General features: G+C 46.5%; 1 protein-coding gene across 1 annotated transcript in view; it reads left to right on the top strand.

Moving 5' to 3' along the window:
- Positions 1-23,073, top strand: part of LOC135057206 (zinc finger protein 420-like) — a 163,121-nt gene that overhangs the window by 5,116 nt on the left and 134,932 nt on the right. The window contains exons 2-5 of the mRNA XM_063963099.1: positions 2,851-3,030; positions 3,185-3,382; positions 3,924-4,047; positions 4,131-4,225. Of these exons, the coding sequence (XP_063819169.1) occupies positions 2,947-3,030; positions 3,185-3,382; positions 3,924-4,047; positions 4,131-4,225 (501 nt within the window). The 5' untranslated portion in view covers positions 2,851-2,946. The remainder of the gene's footprint in view (positions 1-2,850; positions 3,031-3,184; positions 3,383-3,923; positions 4,048-4,130; positions 4,226-23,073) is intronic.

Raw genomic sequence — 23,073 nt, 5'->3', positions numbered from 1 at the left:
GGGGGGTTTAGGGGGGCATTTGGGTAAGAATACTTACCTTGCACATGTCGGGATTCTGAGCATTCTGACCGCCAGCATCCCGACCGCCGGCATTTCTTACCCAGTGCTATAAGCATGGCATGCCCAGACTGGAAGGGACTGTCTTGCGGAGTATCAGAATGAATTGTGTGCACTGTGGGCCAGATTCAGGGATGTGTGTAAACCCGATGGTTTGTGAATATCTCCGATGTTTGCAGGTCTGTACAAGCACGGGATATGTGCTGCGACGACGGTTGTAGTGCCCCCTAATCTGCCCCATGATTGGAGGCTGGGGGCAGCGACGGCCAGTGTTCCAGAAAACGGGGGCTAGTCGGCCCCGTTTTCTGGGTGTGCCAAATCTTGCCCCAGTAATGTGAAAACACCGGCCCTCCTGAGTAGCCTGAGGGTTACTCAGAGGGGCGGTGGTCACGCAGAGTGATTCCATGCTTTGTCTTAGGATGCAGCAGGGGATCACAGAAGCCGGCAGGAGGAATCTATTTGCCTTCTGTGGCATTAGCATATTGTAGCACAGCCGTTGCGTATAAAGACTGGAATGAACAGTCATTAATTGTCAGCGTCTCTTCTAGTTTTTGAAAGGAAAAGTATATTATTCTAGGTGACGTCTACACACTACAGAATAAGCGGCTGATTCTGAGTTGGCAACAAAGCAAAAAAGAGCAAGTAACTGTGCACCTGGATAAACCACTCTGCACTGCAAGGGGAGCAAATACATCTATTGATTTTGTATGCAGGGTAAATACTGGCTGCTTTAGCATGTAGCCCACAAATGATGGACAACTTTATTTTTGCACTGCAATTTAGAGTTCAGTTTGGATACCCCCCTCCAAAGTCTCGGGAGCCTATTTATCAAGCGTTTATTTATTTTATTTTTTTAATAAAATGATGTAGAAGCTGCAGTTACTCCCTAACTTTATGAATTGTTGCTATGTACTAACACCATAATGCAGGGCACAAATCTCCTGCAGAAGGCTAATTAATGCTGCAGATCGCAGTCCCCATTACAGTCAGTGGGAACTACGATCTGACCCCTGTGTACCAAGTTTTGCCTCGTTAGTGTACACCATCTTCAGGTGCTGTAATCTGCTTTAAGGCTAAGAAGGCATACAAGCAGGAGAGAGATCTCCCAATCCCTCCTCCCGGCTCCAAATCTCCGCATGGTCAGATTCCTCAGAAGTCTGTCACAAAACCAAAATGGTGGGGAAAATGGTGGGGAAGTAACTAGTAGGGACAGCGGTCATCACTAACGCTGTCCCTGCGAGTTACACTTCGTACATAGCGAAATGAAAATGTCCACCATGAAAAGAATGTTAATAATCACCACAGTGCCATGATTATTAATACATAGGCCTCCTAAATCTCTCAGCACGTGTTACATCTGCCCCATCTGCAGTGCAACATGGTATTACCTAGGTGGAACAGTTACTTGCTGTTTTTTGCTTTACTTCCAACTCAGACGCAGCCGCTTAAACTGCTCATTAGAGCGGTTGTGTTCACATTATGGGCCTAATTCTGACCTGATCACTAAACTGCATTTTCGTACAGTGGGCGATCAGGTCCGAACCGCATGCGTATGCACCGCAATGCGCAGGCACGTTGCACATGTACAAATCGATTGCCGCTCAGCGATGGATTTGTGCGCAGAAACTATTTGCATGGGCGTACACAAGGAGATTGTCAGGAAGAAGGCGTTTGTGGGTGTCAACTGACCGATTTCCGGGAGTGGTTGGAAAAACGCAGGCGTGTCCATACGTTTGCAGTGCGGGTGCCTGACGTCAATTCCGGTCCTGGACAGGCTGAAGTGTTCACAGCGGCTGAGTATGTCCTGGGCTACTCAGAAACTACACAAAATCTGTTTGTACAGCTCCGCTACACATGCGTTCACACACGAGCAAAGCTAAAATACACTCCCCTATGGACGGTGACTATGCGAACGCAGGACTGCAAAAAAAAAAAAAAATCTAGTGAGCGAACAGGCCTGAATTAGGCCCTATGCCTCTGCCTCACAGTGGGGTAGATGTATTAAGCCTGGAGAAGGGATAAAGAAGTGATAAGTGGAAGGTGATAACACACCAGCCAATCGGCTCCTAACTGTCATTATTCAAATCTGTAATGATTGGCTGGGGCGTTATCACTTCTTTATCCCTTCTTCGGGTTAATACATCTGCCCCAGTGTTTGCAATCTAATATGTAAAGGTGTTGTATAGGTAGACCTACCCATATTGTTGCTGTAGCGGACATATGGGGCAGATGTATTAACCTGGAGAAGGCATAAGGAAGTGATAAACCAGTGATAAGTGCAAGGTGATAACGCACCAGCCAATCAACTCCTAACTTCCAATTTACATATTGGAGCTGATTGGCTGGTGCGTTATCACCATGCACATATTACTGGTTTATCACTTCCTTATGTCTTCTCCAGGTTACTACATCTGCCCCATAATGGTTTTTTTTTAAGTTCTTTAAACTACAATTATCTAATTATTTGAAAGCATAAAATAGGTAAAAATGTATCTACAATCTCAAGCTCCCAGCCACATTCTGCGATCCTGTAGGCGTCTCACTGCGCTGCTTGTCCTATGGCATCATGGGAAACTTACACTGATACTGGGGCATAGCAGAAGAGAGCCCCATATATATTTCCAACAGTGATTTTTTTTTTTGTCCTATGTAAATGCTTTCAACTTTTCTTACATACTAAAAACACTTGTAATGGTTAATAGAGATGACTGTGCTTTTTTATGTTTATTCCTATTTAGAGTTTTCAGTTTCTCTCTCCAGCAGTGTAGATGATATTTTTCCTTATTTTGTTAGGTGCCAGGAACAGAATAGTATTTCCCCCTAACAGAGCTCATGTGAGTTACATACTGCAATAAGGAAGTGTCCTGCATAGAGCATCTGACTGACTCAATGAGGATGGACAAGGACAGGAGTCACATGACTGAGAGGATACTAAGTCTTACCCTGGAGATTATCTACCTACTGACCGGAGAGGTGAGGGCTTCTGGGAGTGTCACAGTGACATCACACTGATCTATATTAATAAAACAGGGTCCTGACTGGGGAGATGAGGCGTTCTGGGAATCTTAGTAATATCACTACTAACTGTATGATAGCCATGTATACTAATGTGTCTCTCATCACGCAGGATTACACTAGACTGAAGAAATCTAGTGATGGTGAGACACCGACAAGCAGCAACAACCGTCCCCATGTGTCAGGAGGACTGAGCAGGACCCAGAGCCCCATCACGGAGTTCCCACCTCACTCCCGGATACATGGGAGAGACAATGAGCAGAATATCCTGGAACTCACCAACAAGATCATTCAGCTGCTGACTGGAGAGGTGACTGCTGGGAATGGGGCATTATACAGTAACACCAGGGGAGGTGTCTGGGTGATGACTGGAGAGGTTACTGCTGGGAATGGGGCATTATACAGTAACACCATGGGAGGTGTCTGGGCGATGACTGGAGAGGTGACTGCTGGGAATGGGGCATTATACAGTAACACCAGGGGAGGTGTCTGGGTGATGACTGGAGAGGTGACTGCTGGGAATGGGACATTATACAGTAACACCAGGGGAGGTGTCTGGGTGATGACTGGAGAGGTGACTGCTGGGAATGGGACATTATACAGTAACACCAGGGGAGGTGTCTGGGTGATGATTAGAGAGGTGGCTGCTGGGAATGGGGCATTATACAGTAACACCAGGGGTGGTGTCTGGGTGATGACTGGAGAGGTGACTGCTGGGAATGGGGCATTATACAGTAACACCAGGGGAGGTGTCTGGGTGATGACTGGAGAGGTGACTGCTGGGAATGGGACATTATACAGTAACACCAGGGGAGGTGTCTGGGTGATGACTGTGTCATTGTGTCTGTCAGGTTCCTATAAGGTGTCAGGATGTCACTGTCTATCTCTCCATGGAGGAGTGGGAGTATGTAGAGGAACACAAGGATCTGTACAAGGATGTCATAATGGAGAATCACCGGCCCCTCACATCACTAGGCAAGAGATCTAACTAGATGTTCACTTACACTGTTAAATCCTGCACAAACGAATTATTCCATTACTGTACATGTTTCCTACAGATAGAGCTAGTAACAGAAGGACTCCAGAGAGATCGCTCAGTCCCCTTGAATCACAGACTTTCAGGAAAGAAGATAAAACGTCACATGATTATTCGGTAAGAAATGCATGGCATTGTAGGCCTAGAGAGGGTTCTCTATGGTAAGAGCATTCCTCCCACATCCTGTACATATGGACGGGCTCTCTGCAGTGTCTGGCTCTTGGAAGTCTAATGTGCAAGAAGTTCAACAATAGAGCCCCACTTGTCCATACTAAGGAGCATTATTATCCTGGTAAAGGGCATCTTCAGCCACCTTCTGTATTAACCACTTGTCTTTTTTTGGGTGACTTCATGGTCCAAACTGACCATCACTTTTGGTGGGTTGGTATCTTCATCCTGACGGTCAAGATCCTGACAGTCAGATTGCCGACAGCGGCATCCCGGCGGTCAGAATCCTGACTGACACTGGTAAGTATTTTAACTCTGAACCTAACCCACCCTTCCCGCAGACTCCCTAACCGCCCCGCCGCAGTCTAACCCTAACTCTCCACTCCCACACCCTAACCAACCCCCTCCCCCTGCAGCCTAACGCTAAACCTAACCATAACCCCAGTACTTACCATCGCCATTCTGACTGTCGTGATCTCGACCACCAGGATATTACCTACATCCCCTTTTGGCAAAGTACTCCCAACCGGCAGCAAAGAAGCCTCACAAAATACAGTGCCAGCAGATGTTAATAGTCTGTGTGACATCGGCAAGCTAGGTAGTCCATTGGTTCCAAGGTCCTTGTGGCTTGTTACAAAACACAGAGGTAGCCAGTATTTCTCTAATGTCCTACTGGATACTGGGGTTCTGTACTTTAGTACCAAGGGGTATAGATCGGGTCCTTGTGGCTTGTTACAAAACACAGAGGTAGCCAGTATTTCTCTAATGTCCTACTGGATACTGGGGTTCTGTACTTTAGTACCAAGGGGTATAGATCGGGTCCACTGGAGCTTGGCACTTTAAAAACCTTTAGTATGTGTATGTGTGTGCTGGCTCCTCACCTCTATGCCCCTCCCACCAGACTAAGGGGGATATTCAATTTGTCTCCGAAGAGACATAGGAAGTAAAAACTCCCGATGTTTCTTCGGGTGCTGCGGTCGGGCTATTTAATTAGCTCAGCCGGTAACGAGTGCAGTTACATCCGTAAACACACAGGTTCAGTGAAACCTGTGTGTTTTTGGGTGAAATAGCCCTGTTTTCGGATTAAAACGGGGCTGTTTTCGGGCATCTTGCTTCGCCTGCTGGAGGCAGGTGAAGCAAAATCCCCGATAAGCCGCGGCACGCGCCGGCTTCTCGGGGCTAATTAGATAGCCCCCGGCGGCGACACTTATCACCCACAGTCGTTGCAGGCAAATTGAATATCAGTTTTAGAAAATGTGCCCAAGGAGCTGGGTGCATTTCTCTGGAGCTCCAGAGAGTTTCCTTTATTTTTGTTTTAGTTTGTTATTTTCAGGTAGCTCTGGTTGACGACCAGGCTACCTGCTTTGTGGGACTTAGACGGGGGACCGAACCAACCTCTCGAGGGTTAATGGTTCGTAATCCCAGCTGACAAGACACTGAGCTCCTGAGGTACTGATCACACATCGTTAGTATGTGTGCCCACTCAAGCAGCTAGCCGCCACCCTCTAACAGATGCCGAAGTTTCAAGGGGCGGTGAGTGTTACACCGGGGTCCCGGTTAGCGGGTCCCCGGTGCAGTTTGGCGGCAAGTCACGCAGCGGTCACGGGCCCAGAGCTGCGGTGCCCGCCGCGGACAAACTGGCTCAGGGCTGATGCCCCACAGTGGTCACTGTCACTGATGGCTTTGTGTGCACTGTATACATTTTCTGATGTATAAATAATGTGGCCAGTATAATCTATTACTCAGGGACTGTGCGCCATTACAGGGGGCAGGGCTTCCCGGTGCGGGACCTGAGGCGGGAAGGCACCATTTCCTGCTCTGCGGATCATTCAGGCTGCATGTAAGCTGCTCCTCCGGTGACCTACGCTGCTACAAGACTCTGTACTGGTACCAGGGGGCCATAGAAGGGGGGAGCACGCCAGCGGCAGCGCTGCTGCACTATTGTCAGGTCATACACTTACATTACACATTTTACTGCTGTGTTCTGTGTGCTGGTGTCCGCTCCTCAGTGTCACTCCAGGGGCGCTATAGGGTCTGTGTGGAGGTGCTGGTCGGTGTGCTGCGCTGTATTACAGTTGTGTAAGATGTCTGTTGACATGGTTATGTGTGCTGCTTGTAACTCAACCCCGTCTTCAGCGGGGTCACTCATGTGTGAACAATGTTCCCTATCTCCACAAGGACACAGTTCACAGGCGCCTGACTGGCTGGATAGTTTTCAAAGCATGATTCAGAATGTAAACTCAGAATTAGCTGCAGCTAAAAAAGAGAGACAGGTGTTAAAACAGTCTATTAATTGTATTGTATGGCTAAAGTAGCAGATACCAGAAAGGCTTCTCAGGCCCCTCTAGTAGTTTCACATAAACGCTCACTGCCTCAGGTGCTTCAGTCTGATTCTGATTCTGATCAGCCTGATGATGATGATGATATGGATGAGGACAGCTCTGTCCCCTGGGGTGGAGGCTCTCATTTTTGCTGTAAGAGAGGTCCTTCACATACCGGACCCGGAGGCGGAACAAGATGAGGAGTTGTACTTTAATTTTAGACCAAAGACCTCAGCAACTTTCCCTGTGTCTAAAGGATAAAACTCCCTGGCCAGGGTGGCTTGGTTAAACTCTGATAAAAAATGTAAAATTCCTCAGAGGGTTTTTTTTTATTAATCTGTTTATTGAACAGCCAACATTGTACATGAGAAAACAATCAGACATCTGGAGAATACATAGAAGCACAACATCAAAGGATACATTTGTAATATAATCCCAGAAATCAACAAGGCAAGCATAATGGCTGAACTTTTTTTGTAGTTATTTCAAAGAAAGAAAAAGATAGACCAGAAAAAGAAAAAAGGGAAAGGAGGCAGAAAGAGGGGAATGAAGAGGGAGAGAGGTGAGGAGGAAAGAGTAGGGAGCTGGAGTATGTCAATAGGAGGGGTGTAGGTAGTATAATGGTACATCTGAAATATGATAAAAGCAGTCAGGCAATACCACTATAGACCAACATAAGGGTAACCGCAACCATTAAGGGAGGGAAGACGGCTGCCCACGGCTGGAAACTGGCTCAAAAAGCTTGTGCAGCTGTTCTCGGGTATGTGGAGACATATTACTTAGAGCTAAACCCCATTTTTTATAGAAAAGGCCAATACCACTAGTAGCATGTAAAACTGCCATGAGGCGTTCATGATAGATGACTTCTAGCAAAGCAGTCTCCCATTCCTGAATCGTCTGAGCCGTCGGGTATATCCAATGGGAAAGTATCACCTGCTTTGCCACAGTCACCATGACCGTCAAGGCCGGTAGTATAGCTGAGATCCCCAACCAGCCTGAGAAATCAGTAAATAACATTGCTCGAATATCCAATGGTAAGGCCAAAGCAAACAGTTTGTTTAAATAGGTACAAAGTTTATGCCAAAATTTCTTAACCTTACAGCAGGACCAGAAATTATGAGTTAACGTAGCATTTAACATAGAACATTTAACACATAGTCCTAATTCAGATGTGTTGAAATGTTTCCTCTGAGCCGGAGAGACATACATTCTATTAATAGTCCTAATATGAATCTCTTGTAGCCTAGCCGGTTTCAGGTGTTTAAGAGTCCGTTTCGTATTACCTAAGATATGTGTGATGTCTGGGAAGTCAGGCAGTTCCTTCTTCCAAGCTAATGAGAGCGAGTCCCATGAGGGAGTATTAGCTTTTACCAATTCAGTATAGAGGTATTTAATTCTAAATGGACGAGAACGGCAAAGAGCCAGGACATTCAGTATTATGTAAGGTGAGGGAGACGGACTCACAGGATCTTAGAGAGCAGTAATATAGTGCCGAAGTTGAAGGTACATAAAGAACTGCCTCTGTGACAGGGAATATTTATCTTGTAATTGGGGAAAAAGAGAGCATTTGGCCACCTGGATCAAAAACATCCTTACTTGCAATAATGCCCTGTAATTTCCATGTGTAGAACAGTTTGTTTTGGAGTGATGGTATGAAATTAGGATTACCCCAAATAGGGATGTAAGGAGTAAAATAAGGGTCAGATTTAAGATTTTTTTTATTTTTTTATAATCATGTAATTTTTATTTTGGAGGAGGAAATACAATTTAGCTGGAAAAAGTATTACAACTATATAAACAATAAACATATGACCGGAAGGTCGGTGAGAATACAGACATGTAAAATTTCTCCAAAAAAGTAATAAGAAAGATAAGGGAAAAAGAAAAAGAGAAGAAAAAAAAAAAGAGCGTGTGAAGTATTCAACGTCATACATAAAGATTAGAGACTCAAGTAGTGAGGCATTTTCGGAGTGTGGGAGGATATGAGAACAGAAAAAGGGAGTGGGGTCGTGAAGTTCCGAGTTATAATAGTGACAGGAAATACTTGGCGAGGCGGATAGGAAGAGTATGTAGAAAGGGAGGAACAGAAAAGAAAGATCCAGTGATGTAGAGCACAGGTTCTCAAACTCGGTCCTCGGGACCCCACACAGTGCATGTTTTGCAGGTCTCCTCACAGAATCACAAGTGACATAATTAGCTCCACCTGTGGACCTTTTAAAATGTGTCAGTGAGTAATTAATACACCTGTGCACTTGCAGGGTTACCTGCAAAACATGCACCGTGTGGGGTCCTGAGGACCGAGTTTGAGAACCACTGATGTAGAGGAAAGAAGAAAATAATGAAAAGGAAGAGGTTCTCCAAAGAGTCGGGGGTCTGAGAGGCAGAGAGGAAATGAGGGAAGGGAGAGGGAGAGATTGAAGGGAAAAAAAAAAGGGGGGGGGAGATAATAGTTATAGTTATAGAGCGGGATCTATAAATTAGTTTAATCCAGGAAGGGGTTGGTCATGGTGTCTATACAAGGGGAGCCAGATAGAGTGGAATTTTTGTACTGTGTTTTGGGGGAGACTGGTAATGTACTCCATGTTTGCGACAAACCAGATTCTATTTGTAAATGCCTGACGGTTGGGAGCTTCGGGATTCTTCCAATTACGTGCTATTTGAAATTTAGCTGCGCAGGAGATGAAAAGGATCAGGTTTTTCGACACTTTAGAAATGCAATCGGGTGGTGTACAAAAGAGGAGGTTCGCTGGTGAAAGAGGCGCTGGCAAATCAATTAGTTGAGAGAGGAGCTTGCGGACCATCATCCAATATTGAGCAATCACCGGGCAGGTCCACCAACTATGATAAAACGTGCCTACTTGGCCGCAGCTCCTCCAGCAAAGGTTGGAGGTATCAGGGTAGATCCTATGCAACCGATCTGGTACCAAATACCATCTCGTGTAAATTTTGTATGAGTTTTCGCGAATAGCCACGCTGATGGAGCATTGTGAAATCGCAGTGCGAGCCGTGTCCCCAGACTTAAGATTTTTATGGATCGACAGCCAGGCTCTATAGGTGTCATTAAATAGAATTTCTCTGACGTCCTAGTGGATGCTGGGACTCCGTCAGGACCATGGGGATTAGCGGCTCCGCAGGAGACAGGGCACAAAAATAAAGCTTTAGGATCAGGTGGTGTGCACTGGCTCCTCCCCCTATGACCCTCCTCCAAGCCTCAGTTTGGTTTTTGTGCCCGTCCGAGCAGGGTGCAATCTAGGTGGCTCTCCTAAAGAGCTGCTTAGAAAAAGTTTTTAGGTTTTTTATTTTCAGTGAGTCCTGCTGGCAACAGGCTCACTGCATCGAGGGACTTAGGGGAGAGAAGTGAACTCACCTGCGTGCAGGATGGATTGGCTTCTTAGGCTACTGGACACCATTAGCTCCAGAGGGAGTCGGAACACAGGTCTCACCCTGGGGTTCGTCCCGGAGCCGCGCCGCCGACCCCCCTTGCAGATGCCGAAGATGGAAGAGGTCCAGAAGCAGGCGGCAGAAGACTTTTCAGTCTTCCTGAGGTAGCGCACAGCACTGCAGCTGTGCGCCATTGTTGTCAGCACACTTCACACAGCGGTCACGGAGGGTGCAGGGCGCTGGGGGGGCGCCCTGGGCAGCAATGTATAATACCTTTTTATGGCTAAAAATACATCACATATAGCCCTTGAGGCTATATGGATGTATTTAACCCCTGCCAGATCTCACAAACTCCGGAGAAGAGCCCGCCGAAATAGGGGGCGGGGCTTATTCTCCTCAGCACACAGCGCCATTTTCCTGCTCAGCTCCGCTGTGAGGAAGGCTCCCAGGACTCTCCCCTGCACTGCACTACAGAAACAGGGTAAAACAGAGAGGGGGGGCACTTTTTTTGGCGATATTACTATATTTAAGCTGCTATAAGGATACAACACTTATATAGGGTTGTTCCCATATATATTATAGCGCTTGGGTGTGTGCTGGCAAACTCTCCCTCTGTCTCCCCAAAGGGCTAGTGGGGTCCTGTCTTCAATAGAGCATTCCCTGTGTGTCTGCTGTGTGTCGGTACGTGTGTGTCGACATGTATGAGGACGATATTGGTGTGGAGGCAGAGCAATTGCCGGTAATGGTGATGTCACCCCCCAGGGAGTCGACACCGGAATGGATGGCTTTGTTTATGGAATTACGTGATAATGTCAGCACATTACAAAAATCAGTTGACGACATGAGACGGCCGTCAAACCAGTTAGTACCTGCCCAGGCGTCTCAGACACCGTCAGGGGCTGTAAAACGCCCTTTACCTCAGTCGGTCGACACAGACCCAGACACGGACACTGAATCTAGTGTCGACGGTGAAGAAACAAACGTATTTTCCAGTAGGGCCACACGTTATATGATCACGGCAATGAAGGAGGCTTTGCATATCTCTGATACTACAAGTACCACAAAAAGGGGTATTATGTGGGGGGTGAAAAAACTACCTGTAGTTTTTCCTGAATCAGAGGAATTGAATGATGTATGTGATGAAGCGTGGGTTAACCCAGATAGAAAAGTGCTAATTTCAAAAAAGTTATTGGCATTATACCCTTTCCCGCCAGAGGTTAGGGCGCGCTGGGAAACACCCCCTAAGGTGGATAAGTCGCTCACACGCTTATCAAAACAAGTGGCGTTACCGTCTCCTGATACGGCCGCCCTCAAGGATCCAGCAGATAGGAGGCTGGAAACTACCCTAAAAAGTATATACACACATACTGGTGTTATACTGCGACCAGCCATCGCCTCAGCCTGGATGTGCAGTGCTGGGGTGGTCTGGTCGGATTCCCTGACTGAAAATATTGATACCCTGGATAGGGACAGTATTTTACAGACTTTAGAGCAATTAAAGGATGCTTTTCTTTATATGCGAGATGCTCAGAGGGATATTTGCACTCTGGCATCGAGAGTAAGTGCGATGTCCATATCTGCCAGAAGAAGTTTATGGACACGACAGTGGTCAGGTGATGCGGATTCCAAACGGCATATGGAAGTATTGCCGTATAAAGGGGAGGAATTATTTGGCGTCGGTCTATCGGATCTGGTGGCCACGGCAACTGCCGGGAAATCCACCTTTTTACCTCAGACCCCCTCCCAACAGAAAAAGACACCGTCTTTTCAGCCGCAGTCCTTTCGGTCCTATAAGAACAAGCGGGCAAAAGGACAGTCATATCTGCCCCGAGGCAGAGGAAAGGGTAAGAGAGGGCAGCAAGCAGCTCCTTCCCAGGAACAGAAGCCCTCCGCGGGTTCTGCAAAGCCCTCAGCATGACGCTGGGGCTTTACAAGCGGACTCAGGAACGGTGGGGGGTCGACTCAAGAATTTCAGCGCGCAGTGGGCTTGCTCACAGGTGGACCCCTGGATCCTGCAGGTAGTATCTCAGGGTTACAGGTTGGAATTCGAGAAGTCTCCCCCTCGCCGGTTCCTAAAGTCTGCTTTGCCAACGTCTCCCTCAGACAGGGCGACGGTATTGGAAGCCATTCACAAGCTGTTTTCTCAGCAGGTGATAGTCAAGGTACCCCTCCTACAACAGGGAAAGGGGTATTACTCCACGCTATTTGTGGTACCGAAGCCGGACGGCTCGGTAAGACCTATTCTAAATCTGAAATCTTTGAACCTGTACATACAAAAATTCAAGTTCAAGATGGAATCACTCAGAGCAGTGATAGCGAATCTGGAAGAAGGGGACTTTATGGTGTCCCTGGACATAAAAGATGCTTACCTGCATGTCCCAATTTGCCCTTCACATCAAGGGTACCTCAGGTTCGTGGTGCAAAACTGTCATTATCAGTTTCAGACGCTGCCGTTTGGATTGTCCACGGCACCTCGGGTCTTTACCAAGGTAATGGCCGAAATGATGATTCTTCTGCGAAGAAGAGGCGTATTAATTATCCCTTACTTGGACGATCTCCTGATAAGGGCAAGGTCCAGAGAACAGCTGGAGGACGGAGTAGCACTAACCCAAGTAGTGCTGCAACAACACGGGTGGATTCTGAATTTTCCAAAATCTCAGTTGACCCCGACAACACGTCTGCTGTTCCTGGGAATGATTCTGGACACGGTTCAGAAAAAGGTGTTTCTTCCGGAGGAGAAAGCCAAGGAGTTATCCGAACTTGTCAGGAACCTCCTAAAACCAGGAAAAGTGTCTGTGCATCAATGCACAAGAGTCCTGGGAAAGATGGTGGCTTCTTTTACGAAGCAATCCCATTCGGCAGATTCCACGCACAAACTTTTCAGTGGGTTCTGCTGGACAAATGGTCCGGATCGCATCTGCAGATGCATCAGCGCATAACCTTATCGCCACGGACAAGGGTGTCTCTTCTGTGGTGGTTGCAGAGTGCTCATCTGTTAGAAGGCCGCAGATTCGGCATACAGGACTGGGTCCTGGTGACCACGGATGCCAGTCTGAGAGGCTGGGGAGCGGTCACACAGGGAAGAAACTTCCAGGGAGTATGGTCAAGCCTGGAGATGTCTCTTCACATAAATATACTGGAGCTAAGAGCGATTTACAATGCTCTAAGCCTGGCAAAACCCCTGCTTCAGGGTCAGCCGGTGTTGATCCAGTCGGACAACATCACGGCAGTCGCCCACGTAAACAGACAGGGCGGCACAAGAAGCAGGAGAGCAATGGCAGAAGCTGCAAGGATTCTTCGCTGGGCGGAAGATCATGTGATAGCACTGTCAGCAGTGTTCATTCCGGGAGTGGACAACTGGGAAGCAGACTTCCTCAGCAGACACGATCTACACCCGGGAGAGTGGGGACTTCATCCAGAAGTTTTCCACATGATTGTGAACCGTTGGGAAAAACCAAAGGTGGATATGATGGCGTCTCGCCTCAACAAAAAACTGGACAGGTATTGCGCCAGGTCAAGAGACCCTCAGGCAATAGCTGTGGACGCTCTGGTAACACCGTGGGTGTTCCAGTCAGTGTATGTGTTTCCTCCTCTGCCTCTCATACCCAAAGTACTGAGAATTATACGGCAAAGGGGAGTAAGAACGATACTCGTGGCTCCGGATTGGCCAAGAAGAACTTGGTACCCGGAACTTCAGGAGTTGCTCACGGAAAATCCGTGGCCTCTACCTCTAAGACGGGACCTGATTCAGCAGGGACCGTGTCTATTCCAAGACTTACCGCGGCTGCGTTTGACGGCGTGGCGGTTGAACGCCGAATTCTAAGGGAAAAAGGCATTCCGGAAGAGGTCATTCCTACACTGGTTAAAGCCAGGAAGGAGGTGACTGCACAACATTATCACCGCATTTGGAGAAAATATGTTGCGTGGTGTGAGGCCAGAACGGCCCCCACGGAGGAATTTCAACTGGGTCGATTCCTACATTTCCTGCAAACAAAATTGTCTATGGGCCTCAAATTGGGGTCCATTAAGGTTCAAATTTCGGCCCTGTCGATTTTCTTCCAGAAAGAATTGGCTTCAGTTCCTGAAGTCCAGACTTTTGTTAAAGGAGTACTACATATACAGCCCCCGGTTGTGCCCCCTGTGGCTCCGTGGGACCTTAATGTAGTTTTGGATTTTCTCAAATCCCATTGGTTTGAGCCACTCAAATCGGTGGATTTGAAATATCTTACGTGGAAAGTAACCATGCTACTGGCCCTGGCTTCAGCCAGGAGAGTATCAGAATTGGCGGCTTTATCGTATAAAAGCCCATATCTGATTTTCCATTCGGACAGGGCAGAACTGCGGACGCGTCCTCATTTTCTGCCTAAGGTGGTGTCAGCGTTTCATCTGAACCAGCCTATTGTGGTGCCTGCGGCTACTAGCGATTTGGAGGATTCCAAGTTGCTGGACGTTGTCCGGGCATTGAGAATATATATTTCAAGGACGGCTGGAGTCAGAAAATCTGACTCGCTGTTTATACTGTATGCACCCAACAAGCTGGGTGCTCCTGCTTCTAAGCAGACGATTGCTCGTTGGATTTGTAGCACAATTCAACTTGCACATTCTGTGGCAGGCCTGCCACAGCCTAAATCTGTCAAGGCCCATTCCACAAGGAAGGTGGGCTCATCCTGGGCGGCTGCCCGAGGGGTCTCGGCATTACAACTCTGCCGAGCAGCTACGTGGTCGGGGGAGAACACGTTTGTAAAATTCTACAAATTTGATACCCTGGCTAAAGAGGACCTGGAGTTCTCTCATTCGGTGCTGCAGAGTCATCCGCACTCTCCCGCCCGTTTGGGAGCTTTGGTATAATCCCCATGGTCCTGACGGAGTCCCAGCATCCACTAGGACGTCAGAGAAAATAATAAGAATTTACTTACCGATAATTCTATTTCTCGTAGTCCGTAGTGGATGCTGGGAACTCCGTAAGGACCATGGGGAATAGCGGGCTCCGAAGGAGGCTGGGCACTCTAGAAAGATCTTAGACTACCTGGTGTGCACTGGCTCCTCCCACTATGACCCCCCTCCAAGCCTCAGTTAGGTACTGTGCCCGGACGAGCGTACACAATAAGGAAGGATTTTGAATCCCGGGTAAGACTCATACCAGCCACACCAATCACACCGTACAACTCGTGATATGAAACACAGTTAACAGTATGAAACAATAGAGCCTCTCAACAGATGGCTCCACAATAACCCGATTTAGTTAACCATAACTATGTACAAGTATTGCAGATAAACCGCACTTGGGATGGGCGCCCAGCATCCACTACGGACTACGAGAAATAGAATTATCGGTAAGTAAATTCTTATTTTCTCTAACGTCCTAGTGGATGCTGGGAACTCCGTAAGGACCATGGGGATTATACCAAAGCTCCCAAACGGGCGGGAGAGTGCGGATGACTCTGCAGCACTGAATGAGAGAACTCCAGGTCCTCCTCAGCCAGGGTATCAAATTTGTAGAATTTTTGCAAACGTGTTTGCCCCTGACCAAGTAGCTGCTCGGCAAAATTGTAAAGCCGAGACCTCTCGGGCAGCCGCCCAAGATGAGCCCACCTTCCTTGTGGAATGGGCATTGACAGATTTTGGCTGTGGCAGGCCTGCCACAGTATGTGCAAGCTGAATTGTACTACAAATCCAACGAGCAATAGTCTGCTTAGAAGCAGGAGCACCCAGCTTGTTAGGTGCATATAGGATAAACAGCGAGTCAGATTTTCTGACTCTAGCCGCTCTGGAAACATATATTTTCAGTGCCCTGACAACGTCTAGCAACTTGGAGTCCTCCAAGTCCCTAGTAGCCTAGGCACCACAATAGGCTGGTTCAGGTGAAACGCTGACACCACCTTTGGGAGAAACTGGGGACGAGTCCTCAATTCTGCCCTATCCATATGGAAAATCAAATAAGGGCTTTTACAAGACAAAGCCGCCAACTTTGATACTCGCCTGGCAGAAGCCAAGGCCAATAACATAACCACCTTCCACGTGAGATATTTCAGATCCACGGTTTTTAGTGGTTCAAACCAATGTGATTTTAAGAAACTCAACACCACGTTGAGATCCCAAGGTGCCACAGGAGGCACAAACGGGGGCTGACTCTGCAGCACTCCTTTTATAAATGTCTGAACTTCAGGTACTGAAGCTAGTTCTTTTTGAAAGAAAATCGACAGAGCCGAGATCTGTACCTTAATGGAACCCAATTTAAGGCCCATAGTCACTCCTGCTTGCAGGAAATGCAGAAATCGACCTAGTTGAAATTCCTCTGTTGGGGCCCTTTCGGCCTCACACCATGCAACATATTTTCGCCATATGTGGTGATAATGAGTTGCTGTAACCTCTGATAAAGCTAAATATTTATCGTATATAAAACACTTTAAGAGGTCTAAGAACACTATACGCTATCTACGTAAGAAGTACCATAAGGGTACGCAAGTTGTGTAGCGATCGCTCAACCGTAGTCGAGACGCTCAAGCGTCACGTTCGCTTACGGCCCAGTGATCACAGGCAGGGACGCTATTGGCTGCCGACTAACGTGATGATTCGCTATAGCGTAGCGTACGCTCGGGACCACGAGGAGATCACCAGCGGTGCAGACGCTTACAACGTTAAACCTTTATATCTATACCTTTAACGATGAGATACACAGTATACCTTAGTGTGGAGACAGAGTGTAAGTGCAACCTGGTGTAACCTGATTAACTACAAAGCTGCTTGAGCGTCACCGACGCTCAGAGAATACTTAACCCTTATAAAGAATACACAGATACCTGGGCTTAGGGTCCAAAACCTATTATATGTATTATAACTATTATACTTGCAAAAGGAATCACAGTACAAATGATACACTACAATATAACATAAACCAACTAACCAGATAAACTACACAGGAAATACCATACAATACAATTAAAGGAAAATACGAGAGAGATAGAGAGAGAGAGAGAGAGAGAGATGGCTCACAGTAAGACAATATGATTACGGAGAAAACTTACGCACAAAGGGAAACGATCGCATGCGCCTCGATATCCAGCTCCCGATTATCAGCAATGAGAACCGTTGAAGAGAGAGAACTGGATACGGTCGGCCTGCCTATTTATGCCCCACACACAATACAATTCAATGGTCCCTACAATCTCATTGTTCATTGGACATAGGAATTCGGCTTCGTATTATAACAAAAGGTCATAGGTTGATTCATACAGGTGGGCTGTGACTATTTCCAACTGCTCAGGTGGGAGGGAAACTGGGTTTCCCGCCGCATGGGTAATAAAGTGCAAATAAAGTAAATGTTCATAAACTTCTTATGTCCATAACTATTCGCACGAGCGATTGATCTGTTTCAAACCAACACCGGAATATTTCTAATTAAATATTCTTCCGATGGATACTAAACACCACTGTATTACTCCTGTCTGACCCTTCGTATCAAACAAAGAGGGATTCCTCTGTTCATAAACATTCTATATTAACCAAACTTTCAGAATCTATCAAAGGGACCATGATCTACAAAATACATTATTAGTGAAAATATGTAATGATTGAGTCGCACGCTACGATCGCATAAACTCTACCGTAAATACGCATACCATGCGCCTGCGGGTGCCCGCGACTGTGAGTATGCGCACGTACGGGAGAGCGTACGCATGCGCAGCACGGACCTGTGTGAGGTGCAAATATGGTAGTGTGCATAGAGATATTTTTCTGACTTTGACAGTCCACCCTTTGGCAGTCAATAATAACTGCCACCTTCTAAAACATTTCAAAAGGAGAAAAATATATGTCAGGGGTTAATTCATTTCCATGGTTGGGTAAGGGAGGAGAGAGGAGTAGGTGGGAAGAGGGTATGACCTAGTGAGATAGCAGAAGCATGTGTGTATGAGTCCATGTTTGGGGGGTCATGTATCATCGTGCCGTACGTGTGGTAAATCAAGCTTCGAGGTATTGCGAAGTATACATTTGAATTCCTTCTTATCCCGTGGTACGGGTCTGTGGATGGGCTGTCAAACTTTACCGAGCTCTTTTCGGATTTTGAACAAAATGGGGAGCACATTTTAGTTGATGATACATGAATGGGGGAATATGTGATTGCTGATATCTGTGCCTGTATTCCCTATACTATGTGTGTCATTACCTGAGGGTTGTAGAAATGAAGAAAAGACATAATTACGGTAAATGCGGTGGTATTCTATGTCAGGTTAATGTACATCTGTCGGTTTAAGTTTTGTTCGGTATCAGTTGAAAGTCGTCTTCTTTGCGCTGTGTTGCCCATTAGGTGTGAGCAAAAAGCTTTGTCAATGCCATTAGATTTACAAAAAATGTTGGGCTAGCGTAAGTTTAAGAATTCTAGGGAAACTGGGGATCCATGGCAAAGTTAATCAAATGTCCATATCTCAAGTGGTCAAAACTTCTTCTTTGGTCTATCCGTTGTCTGTATAGCGTCTCGTCAACTTCCTCGTCCAAGTGGGTCTTTTTATCTTGGAGAAAAACCAGAAAAACAGGTGAAAGAAACGGACCGTAGAAATCGCATTTTCATCACATCATTGTTTCTATCATTGGGTCATAAATCAAATCCAGGTTAATTACAGTTTCCTCACTCCTCAAACTCATTACCTTAGTACGACGATTGCACCTCATTAAAGCCTGACCGCATCTAAATATCAAACCGATCGTTATGATAACACCTAAGATACATAGGAGAAACTTCCCAACATCCATTATGACTCCTTGAGCCCAGTCTCCCAAACCGGAGAACCAATTTCGCGGGTTCAACCATGACACCCAACCAGTCAGCTCATTACCTACAGCAGCAAGAGTGAGATTGTGTTTTCGGCGAAATTCCCACTTCAATTGGAAAATATCGTCCATCTTTTGGTCTATGACCTCGACCGGATCCTCGGTGCTATTCGTGATATACGTGCAACACTTCACGCCGTACTGTGTTGCCAATGTAACACAATATCCGCCTGTCACTGCTGTGAGGTAATTAAGAACCATTCTATGCTGCACCAGTTCTGTTTTATAAGCTTGAAGTTCCCTTCCAGTATATCTAAACGTGTCATCATACATTTCAGTGATATTATCTAACAAATTTGCGAGCGCCGATATGTATTTATAATTTAGCACTCCTCTAGCGGTGCGGGTGAAATCTAACGCGATTAAGAATTGAATCCCGGTGGATTCACTTATCAGATCAGAGGCCGGATGCTCTGTCTTCTCTATCAGGTGCCTTTTAACAACGTGCTCGTAATGGGTGTGAGTATAAGGAGCTTGGGCACCACGATGTATGTCTTTCATTTTATCATGTGTTACAGTCATCACTTCAGGCAATACTTTTCCAATATAACACAATCCTTCAGAGTTTGGGGCAAGCCACTTGTACGCCTTTCTCCCGCATATGAAATATGCATCATCGGGGAGAACATATGGGACGGAGAAGGACATAACCATATTACACACCTTCCAGGTGAAATCTCCTAACCCTAATTCTTCCATCTGCTTAATACACGTATCAGGTTGTACGATATGTGCACAGTATCCTGGTGATACTTCTCCAACTCTCGTAATCCTATTTCCTAAGGTGTACCTATACCGGAAAGATTTTCCTCTACTGGCTATGTGGCGTACAAGCTCTGTATCTGTAGGCATTCTATCTGCTCTATGCGAAAAGGTCATGGTGTGGTTACTCCATGACACTTCCCAATTTCCCGGCTTTCTGGGATTGGAGATGTTGAGACATAATAGGGACCTATCCACATGGTATTGGTGGAGCTTCAAACTAGGAGGGCTGGAGATATTAAACCTCCTGTCCACCGGTCTCCCACCATTTAACTCAAGTACCTCCCCTATCGTTAAAGGAAATGGTACTAGCCCTGATTTGCTATGACCTTGAGGTACTTGAGAGCATACCCAACAATCTGTTTTGTTTAACACATTACCCACTAAGGAGTGATAGTCACTCAATGGATGCCGGTCCATATGGATATTAAAACTGGATTGGCATTTCTTAATGCACCCATCTTCAATGACATTGTTACAGAGCCTACAGATACAGTTTTCCTCAGCTAACAATCCGTCACAATTCCTTCTATGGTCAATGCTATCGGATCGTTTTCTGATACTCGCCTTTGCTTGTTGGTTAGGTTGATCTTGGAAAACTACGCCTCCATCTTTATCATCAGAACCCATTCCAGAACCTCTATCGACCTCCATGGTACTCTCGCCGGAACAGACTGCTCTGGTCAACATCATGGTCAACAGGAAAATCCGGATCACAGTCTCTTGGGGCAAGTCCATCTTATAGAAGGAAACGGAGAAGAATGAGATTTGAGGGAGAGGGGATGGGAAGTGGAGGAAAATAATAAAAGGGAGTGGGGAGTCGACAACAGCTCTCGGTCTTCAAGGCTCAGGTGCCGCCTCAGTCCTCCTGGAACAGACACTCCAGTGATACAACCTCTACCGTCTGTTCCTTATCACGGGACTTCTCTGGATCAGCAACCTTCTTGCAGTGGGATGAATGGACCCAAGTCTCTCTCTCAGCAACCTTTAATGCTGTAGTGCTAGTCAATAAGACCTGGTATGGTCCTTCCCATCTGTCAATAAGGCAACCTGAGCGTAGAAAATTCCGTATCATTACATAATCCCCAGGTTCAATGTCATGACAATTACTATCAGGTAAATCAGGAATCACCAACTTCAGATTATCATTTTGATTCCTTAACTGTTTACTCATGTTAATCAAGTACTTTACAGTTACTTCATTGTTACATTTCAAATCATCCTGAGGGTTAATCATAACATGCGGTTGTCGACCAAACAAGATTTCAAAGGGAGACAGATTAAGAGGGGACCTGGGAGTGGTTCTGATACTGTACAATACAATGGGTAAAGCTTCTGGCCATGTCAATCCTGTCTCTGCCATCACTTTACTCAATTTATTTTTAATAGTGCTGTTCACTCTTTCGACCTTCGCACTCGCCTGTGGACGGTACGGAGTGTGCAGCTTGCTATCAATTCCCATCAACTTACACATTCCTTGAAAGACATCACCTGTAAAATGGGTACCCCTATCACTTTCGATTATTCTAGGAATACCATATCTACATACAAATTCCTGCACAATTTTCTTAGCAGTAAACATAGCGGTATTTGTAGCCGCAGGAAATGCTTCGACCCAATTTGAGAAAACATCTATACAAACAAGTACATATTTCAAATTCCGACAAGGGGGTAATTGTATAAAGTCAATTTGTATTACCTGGAAAGGGCCGCCGGCAGGTGGGATATGGGATGGTTCTGTAGGTATTGCCTTTCCAATATTCTTTCTCAAACAGGTAAGGCATGACATTGCTCTTTTACTCGCATGAGAGGAGAATCCTGGGGCGCACCAATAGGCTCTTACCAATTTGCACATCCCTTCCTTGCCTAGATGAGTCAGCCCGTGAGCTGCTTCAGCCAGACATGGAAGATATGCTCTGGGGGCCACTGGTTTACCATGTCCATCCGTCCAGAGTCCTGAGGACTCCTGGCCACATCCCTTTGCCTTCCAGACTGCCTTTTCCTGTGTGGAACACAAATTTTGCATTTCACACAACTTCTGTGTGTTAATGGTATTAAATACCATCAATTGTGTGGTGTCTGTCTGTATGGGGGTAGCAGCTGCTAACTTAGCAGCTTCGTCCGCTCGGCTGTTACCAAGTGATACCGGGTCTTGGCTATATGTGTGTGCTTTACATTTGATAACAGCCACTCTGTCGGGTTCCTGTATCGCTGTTAGAAGCCTTTTTATGTGAGCTGCATGCGCTACTGGTGTACCAGCTGCCGTCATGAAATTTCTGAGGCGCCATAGGGCTCCGAAATCATGGACTACTCCGAATGCGTATCTAGAATCGGTGTAGATATTGGCTGACTTACCCTTAGCCAATTCACATGCTCTGGTTAGGGCGACCAGTTCAGCAACCTGGGCTGAGTGAGGTGGGCCTAGCGGTTCCGCTTCTATGGTGTCTTGGTCATCTACGACTGCGTATCCGGTACACAAGTCTCCCGAGTCTGACTGTCTATGGCAACTACCGTCCGTGTAGAACGTGAGTTCTGCATCTTTCAGTGGGTTGTCACTGATGTCAGGCCTTGCGGTAAAATTTTGGGTCAAATATTCCATACAATCATGTGTATCTTCCTTTGTATTAAATCCTCCTTCCCCATCACTCTCACCTTCCACCCTTTGTGCCTGACCAGGCACACCTGGGAGATACGTTGCAGGATTTAATGCACTGCATCTCCTTATGGTGATGTTTACGGGGGCCATTAGTGCCAATTCCCATCTTGTAAACCTCGCTGATGAGACGTGTCTGGTTTGGGCAGAATTCAATAAGGCTGATACTGCATGTGGCGTATGGTTTGTGAGGTTGTGGCCTAGCACGACATCTTCACTTTTTGTCACTAGCAATGCTATCGCAGCAACGCTTCGCAAGCATGTGGGGAGGGATCGCGCTACCGTGTCTAGCTGAGCGCTGTAGTATGCAACTGGCCTGCTGGCATCACCGTGTTTTTGGGTTAGTACACCTGCCGCGCAACCAGCACTTTCTGTTCCGTATAGTTCAAAGGGTTTCCCATAGTCTGGCATACCTAGTGCTGGTGCCTGCGTTAGGCACTGTTTGAGTCTCTCAAATGCTGTTTCGGACTCGTCTGTATGCGAAATCCTATCAGGTTTGTTTGAGGAGACCATTTCCTGCAAAGGTAACGCCAAAATGGAAAACCCTGGGATCCAATTACGGCAATACCCACACATTCCTAAAAACGTTCTGATCTGTTGCTGGGTTTGTGGCAGAGTCATGTCTCTAATTTCTTGGATTCTATCAGCGGTCAGGTGTCTCAGTCCTTGTGTTAGACAGTGTCCCAAATATTTTACCTTAGTTTGGCATAATTGTAACTTGTCTTTGGACACCTTGTGTCCGGTGTCTGAAAGATGAAACAGGAGCTGTTTCGTATCCTTCAGAGATGCTTCCAGTGAATCTGAACACAGTAATAAATCGTCCACATACTGTATCAATACTGATCCACTGTCTG

This window comes from Pseudophryne corroboree, chromosome 3 (assembly GCF_028390025.1).
Source record: "Pseudophryne corroboree isolate aPseCor3 chromosome 3, aPseCor3.hap2, whole genome shotgun sequence".
Lineage (NCBI taxonomy): Eukaryota > Metazoa > Chordata > Amphibia > Anura > Myobatrachidae > Pseudophryne > Pseudophryne corroboree.
The sequence above is the reverse complement of the archived record's forward strand: the minus strand, read 5'-3'. Positions and strand labels throughout refer to the sequence as shown.